The sequence below is a fragment of the Sinocyclocheilus grahami genome, unplaced genomic scaffold (assembly GCF_001515645.1).
Source record: "Sinocyclocheilus grahami isolate Dianchi unplaced genomic scaffold, SAMN03320097.WGS_v1.1 scaffold986.1, whole genome shotgun sequence".
NCBI classification, from domain to species: domain Eukaryota; kingdom Metazoa; phylum Chordata; class Actinopteri; order Cypriniformes; family Cyprinidae; genus Sinocyclocheilus; species Sinocyclocheilus grahami.
The window spans coordinates 172,788-179,811 of NW_015506165.1; the positions used below are offsets into that span (position 1 = coordinate 172,788).

At 40.2% G+C, this 7,024-nt stretch overlaps 1 protein-coding gene across 1 annotated transcript in view; it reads left to right on the plus strand.

Annotated features, from left to right (window-relative positions):
- The window catches only part of LOC107565182 (complement C3-like), a 40,808-nt gene extending 36,059 nt beyond the window's left edge, over positions 1 to 4,749 (plus strand). Inside the window, exons 37-41 of the mRNA XM_016250403.1 lie at positions 2,865 to 2,954; positions 3,030 to 3,113; positions 3,207 to 3,287; positions 3,358 to 3,505; positions 3,581 to 4,749. Of these exons, the coding sequence (XP_016105889.1) occupies positions 2,865 to 2,954; positions 3,030 to 3,113; positions 3,207 to 3,287; positions 3,358 to 3,505; positions 3,581 to 3,725 (548 nt within the window). The 3' untranslated portion in view covers positions 3,726 to 4,749. The remainder of the gene's footprint in view (positions 1 to 2,864; positions 2,955 to 3,029; positions 3,114 to 3,206; positions 3,288 to 3,357; positions 3,506 to 3,580) is intronic.
- The last annotated feature ends 2,275 nt before the right edge of the window (positions 4,750 to 7,024 follow it).

Below are 7,024 nucleotides of genomic sequence, written 5' to 3' on the forward strand. Positions count from 1 at the left end.
GTTTTTGGTACCATGGACCCCTAAATATGAGGATCTCCTTTAAGGGACTCCCTTTGTAAAATAAGAAAGAATGAAATACTACTTTCTTGTAAAATGAACTCTAGTTATCTTTAGGGGCCAAGCTCTGAAGGTGCGTAGGCACATATTGTAATAGTTGGCATTCTTCTTTTTCCATTTCTTCCGTTTCCTCCTCCTCCTTCCACTATTGAGTCTATGGCATACTAGGGGTGTAATGATCCATCGATATGGATCGATACATTGATTAAATGTCCGACTATGCATTACCGCCAACACGTGCATTCTCGTTCAGACTCACGTGTCGGGACGATAAGACTGCTTGACGGCAGTGTTCGAATTGTGTCAAAGCTCTTGGTTCCCCTAACCAGATCCCCCCACGCCCCCTTCAAATAATAAATAAATCCTTATGTAAATATGATTCATATTTTTTGTCTTGTCCTCGTTATCATTGAGAAAACCTAATTGTAAGATAAAAGCTTATTTTACGATGATCAGAGAATTATGTGTTCCAAACAATCACTAAGCAAAGAAGAATTAAATATCTAGCCTAGGGGTGTGCGATAATAGACAAATAATTATATCTTGATATTTTATCGATAACGATAATCAGGCAATATTTTGCTGAGTGTGTTGTGCTGCAGGACTGCCATGGACAGCTGACTCCTAAAGTTTCTAATTTTCTTCATATTCTGCATGGTGGTCAGTTCACAGCAGTGACAGAAATTAATCTTTTCCAACAAGTTTATTTATTATTATTATTTTTACCCTTTATGGGCATTTTTACCTTCATAAAGCCTTTTTTTCTAGAAGTGTGCATTATCTTTTGTTCAAATTCTTATATTTAATCAATAAAGTCAATTAGAATAATAAGACATTTAGAATAACAAAATCATTATCAACAAAATTCACCATTGCAATGCAGAGGAAACACAGAAGCTGCATCTGAAGAGGCATTTAGATGTATTTACACACTGTTTAATATAGGACATGAATGCATTTAACCTGCAGTTACAAATGCATAAATAATGTTTTTGATATTTTAATAATAAAGCGTAGAATACTGATATTTGAAATTATATTAAAAAAACGTTAAGGTACTTTAAATGTGAAATTAAAAGTACAGTAAAAATTAAAAGCCAGTAGGTGGCAGCAAGTCACTGTTAAATCATTGCAATTGAACCAAATAATTTAAACGGTTGATTCATTCAGGAACGAAACGCCGTCATGTTGCTCAGAGATGCAAAACAGTGCTTTGGCTGTGTTTGGATACATTTTTTGTTGGCAAAATAGAACAAAAATAGGCAATATAGTGTCTAAAACGTAAGTCTATTAATATTAACTGCTTGTTTATTGAACTGTTGTATAAATCAATATCACATTTGTGATTTTTGCGAAAAAATAGCACTCTTCGTGTGATATTGATGAACTATATGAAATTATATAAATATACACATTTTCTGCCTTGAATAGCAATAGAATTCCATATCTTGAATTTAGGGAGCATTCTAAATGCATTTTATTAGAATGAATCATGCAGTGAATGAACGCACTCTAAATGAGCACAGTCAGTCTAGCTAGTGTTTAAGCACTCATAACTCCTCTTATAATTTGTATGATAAATTAATCTCTTACTTTTATCGTATACGTACATTTGCACTTTTGTTGCTTATGATGAGGAAATTCCTAAGTTTCAGTCTGAACAAAATTCAGCGATGACTAATCTGACCGCTTCTGATTGGCCACTTCATTCCTAAGCTCAACAGAATCGTGTGTGATTGGTTATGATGAGCAACGCTGTACAAACGCGTAATAATAAAATATGATGTAACATGAGCAGGTCTAAATTTAATACAGCAATGGAATCTTTTCATTTAATTTTCATTTTCACTAGTTTCTTGTTTCAAGTATTATAGTTTTGCTGAAAAAACATCAAAGTTGCACTCGTGTTTATGCTAATAACTGCTCATGTCGAGTCAATTTCTATAGTCAAAATTTTTCGCAATTTTTAATAGCTCGAACTTGTCCTAGACACTTTGTCTGATTTTCACCAAAATAGCCTCAGATCATCTTCAGACAATGCTGGCAAAAAGTTATGGATTTCAAGTTGATTCGTAAAACCATTCTTGAATAACGTGTGAATGAATTTCATGAAGAGCATACAAAAATGGACATAAGTGCTACAGTATATCTCCAAATTGGTGTGCGTTATAATAACCATGACCGGAGGCAACCTGCACAGTTTAGGCTCAGCACCACCTTGTGGTCAAAAGTTATAATAAAATTTGCAAAAATGCTAAGAACTTTTGAATATATTAGCGTATTGTAATGAAACTAGTCTCAAATCTCAATATATTCTTTGGGTCTTGCCGAGAACATAGATATCAATTTTGCCGTAGTCAGTCGATCTTCCTGTCTGCCATTTTGATTTATGTTGAAACTCTACTTTTGAAACTCTACTCGAACTCCTCCTAGACCATCTGATTTTCACCAAATTTGATGCAGATCATCTTGCGACCATGCTGGCAAAATGTTATGGATTTTTGTCAATATACGAAACTGTTATTGTTTAACGCATCAACAAATTTGCTCAAATGATGCGTGTCTCTGCAAATCTGACATGTTGACACCAAACTTTCTGTGTGCCATTGCCACCTCACACTGACTACACCACATCAATTTGGTAACCGTGCCACCTATTGGTCAAAAGTGATAAACCATTAATCTTGCCTTCTTAGTGCTTGGCTCCTTAATTGCTGCTTGAGGTTATATTTGTTTAATTTGCTGGTTAGTTAGTTTCAAGTGCTAATATTAGTTTGTTATTGTGTTTCCGGACTCTGTTGTTTCAGATAAACGCTGTAGCAGGTTCTACTCTCCTCCAGAAGACAAAGAGCAGCTTGATCAGATCTGCAAAGACAATGTGTGCCGCTGCTCACAGGGTCAGTTTAGCTGGACTAATTTTGTGTTTTCAATCAACTTCTTACCTTTAACCAGTTATAAACCTTCCTTCATAGGTGACTGTTGTGTAATGAAGGAAGACTCCTCGTCTTTCAGTAAAGAACACAGGAAGGCCGCTGTGTGCAATGGATTACATCATGGTGTGTGTTTCTTCTGTTAAATTAATGTGTTTTTTGGGGGGAAAGCCATAAAGATGTCACATCATCTCGTCAATAAATATGTCTTTTCTTCAGCCTACAGGGTCAAACTGATCAGCGTCAGCCAGAGTCACTACGACCAGTATGAGATGGAGATTGTGCAGGTTATCAAAGAGGGTATGTCTGCTAGAGTCAGAGTCACGTACCCAGTAAACTGGCTCATAGATCTCCATTTGTGTTTGTGTAGGGACAGAGGAAGGCCTGAACGAGAAGGAACGGAGGATGTTCCTCTCTCATGCAAGCTGTAGGACAGGACTTGGTTTGATCGAAGGTCAGGACTATCTGATCATTGGGCCCATCACTGATGTTTGGCATGCAGGGAGCACTTCCAACAAGTGAGTAGCGTTAGGCACAGAAAATGTACATATTATGGTTCGTATTTCATAATTCGGTGTTGTTTTCTCTCTCAGGTATGTGTATACGTTGGGTAAGGACACATGGGTCGAGCGCTGGCCGTCCGAGTCTGAATGTGGGGCTGGATCCGCACTGGAGGTGAAATGCGGCGAGCTGAAAAGCTTCACAAAGGACATGACAGAAAGCGGCTGTCAGACTTGAGACAGATGTTGGTTTTTGAACATACAGTACTAATGGCAAAACTGTGGATTTTAAGTCTACGGCACATTTACATGCATTAAAAAAAACAAAAAAAAACACGACTACCAAAATTATGCTAACTGACAGTAATTTAATGCTACATTTGTAACAGAATGTTTGTAAAAACAAACTAATACCTTGAGGACATATTGTACTGTGTATCAAAAAGTGTTACAAAACTGAAACATTTGTTCCCAAAAGTAAAACGATGGAATGAATTAGTACAACATGGCCATGAAAATAAAACAACTAAACAAATAAAACAATATAGGCACAATTTCATGAAAATAAAACATCAAAATAAATTCAAATGAGGGAATAAATTAATACAGCATGACCACAATTTAAAGTTAAAACAACAAAACAAACTGGTTCAACTTGGCCTTGATTTAGCAAAATTGACAAAACAAATTAGTACAATGTGGCCACAATTTAACAAAAACAAAAGAAACAAACAAAAAATACCCAAAACAAATTGGTACAACATGGCCATGAGTTAACAAAAATAAAACAAAGTAACATTTTGGTACAATGTGGTGGAGCTGATGAAGGAAGAAGCCAGGGAGGAGCAGATGGAGGGAGGAGCCAGGACCAGGAGGAACCAGGTGGGACCCAGACCACAGCCAGAAAGGCGGTCCACGGTGGAGCCGATGTAGGGAGGAGCCATGATGGAGGAAGGGCTGACGACTCCAGGGGGCCGACTGACGGAGGCAAAGCCGGTGATAAGGGAGCCCAGAGAGAGTTGTAAAGCTAGGACAACGCAGAGGATCCAGAGGGCCAAGGCGGAGCCAATGGCTCAGGCAACCGTGGCACAGGTGGGGATCTGGAAATCCGTGGTGGAGTTGGAGCGACAAAGGACCAAGGTGGAGCCTGACAGGGTCAGACGGACAGAGGGAGGAGGTGAAGCAGAAGGAGAGTAGTCCCAAGGCGACAGCAGGTGCGGAGCCGGAGGGACGAGGGAGCCTGGAGGACTGATGGGCCACGGCGGCGACCAAGGCGGAGCCGGAGGGACGAGGGAGCCTGGAGGACTGATGGGCCACGGCGGAGAGGAGGGAGCTGTGAGCCATGGTGGAGCCGTGACGGGATGAGGCAGAGTCCGGGTCTCGGAGGTTGGAACAAAGTATATAGAAATACAAAGAAGGTTCAATCATATACTTATGAATGAGAGAAACTGCAACGTGCAATATGGCGGAATAGTCTAGAAGCGAATCCATTCCACAGATGTTAAGCTGAGGAGACACTGAGGGACTGGCAGGATGCAGCGGCAGCGGCAGCAGGGCAGAAGATAGTAGATGACTCACGAGAGGAAGTGGGAGGAGGTAGGCTGGGTGGGAATTCATGACAGACAGGGTTTTCCGGGAAGGTGTATGCTGCCCACACATACCAAATAGTAGATAATAGGGGAATGACCTCCGTGGTCATGACAGGATAAACACAGTTTAGGGCAGACAGTCAGTTCAGTTAAATAGTATTACCGTCAGGTGTGAGATCTTAATCATTAATCATTTCATATGTTGTTTTCAAACATAGTTTTCAAGGTAAGGTTTTTTTTAAAACACATTTTTTAAATAATTAATATTACTACTTTTTTTTTCTTGAAGTTATATACCATTTGGTGACCTGAACCAATCTTGTAACAAGGCCCAATTATTTGATTTTATTAAGAGATTTTAATAATCTTGACACACAGTCATGAGAGTCCTGTATTCCCTGTATCTATTATTATTATTATTATTATTATTATTAGGAGTAGTAATAGTAGTATTTCAGGCTGTGCATTGCTTTTTTTATAGTTTATAATAATAATAGTATAATGATAATAATAATAATAGTTATTATTATTATCTTAACGGTTTATGTGCTATTCAAACAAACATTTTTAAATTATTTATTATTATTATTATGATTGAGTTTTAGGCAGTTTATTTATTTATTCATTTATAGACCACCTTGACATTTTTACATCTTCCAGCACAAAAACAGAGTAATTTAAAATAATTCTGAATATGGAAACTGAACATGTTGTGTGTTCTTGGATATGTGTGTTCTGGTTCAGGTTTTATGTTTTAGCTCCAGCAAAGATAAGACCTGGAACAAAACAGAACATCCTGCTGGAGGGTAACAAACTCTCCCAGGCATTAGAAGTCTCCATCGCGGTCTATGATTACCCAGTCTCCCAAACTGCCTTAATGAGAGGCTCTGTTATCCTCAATTCAAAAAACAACTACAGCGCCCTCAAAACCATCGCGGTGAAGTTAGCTATGAATATATTTGTTCTAATTCAGAGTTAACTTTGTTGGTTAAACTTGAGTAGAACTTCCATCGGCCAGAACTAAGTGGGGGAATGGAGAGCAAGTGTGAGACTTCTTTGTGGGTAGTCCAGCCTCGGCGGGAATTTACCGTCTCCTCTTCCTCTGTGTGTTTGGATCAGGATGGCTTCTGAGGCTCAGGGTCCAGCACAACTCTAGGGCGGGGACCTTGGTGCTTAGTAAACGGCTAGTGTCTAGATGCCAGAGGGTGCTGCTGAAGCCCAGGCTCAGATTTAGGCTGAAGCCTTGTGGCGACTTGTACCAGCCGCCGAACTGGAGCATTTCAGCAGGAAGTGAAGCATGCCCTGCAATGACTTCTGTGCTGCCGTAAATCCCTCAGCAAAAACATCCACGGCAGGGCCAGATCCCTTGGGAGAGCTGTGGAATCGAGGAAGGCGATCTTGTCAGAATCCTTGATCTCTGTTAGGTTTAGCCAAAGGTGGCATGTCTAGACTCGTGGCTAGACTCGTCCATGGTGTGGAGAAGTTTGGCCTGAAAAACTTGGATCAACGCCATCGTGTGAAGTGCTGAGCCAGCCTAGCCAGCCACTGAATAAGCCCTGCCTTCCAGAGCGGAGGTAGCCCTACATGGCTTAGATGGGTGTGCTGCATGGACCTTCAATCCCAGGGCTGATGGAAGGCAGAGATGTGTGGCGAAGCTTGCAATAACCTCTTTCTACAGAGCTGTCAACAGTGGTGAGAGCAGCAGAAGTGGAGGAATGAACACCTGCCTAAGTAGGGTGCGTGCCATGTCCTGGGCTGTGTTTCCCAAAAGCATTGTAAACTTAAATACATTGTAGACCCATTGAAACTAATGGGGCTACGATCAACTTGGGCTTACGATGCTTTTGGGAAACACAGCCCTGATGATTTCGTCGTGAACCTCTGGGAAGAACATGGTGGGCCATTGGCAGGTGGATCGTTGACAGCATCCTTGCAGGTACCACTCATC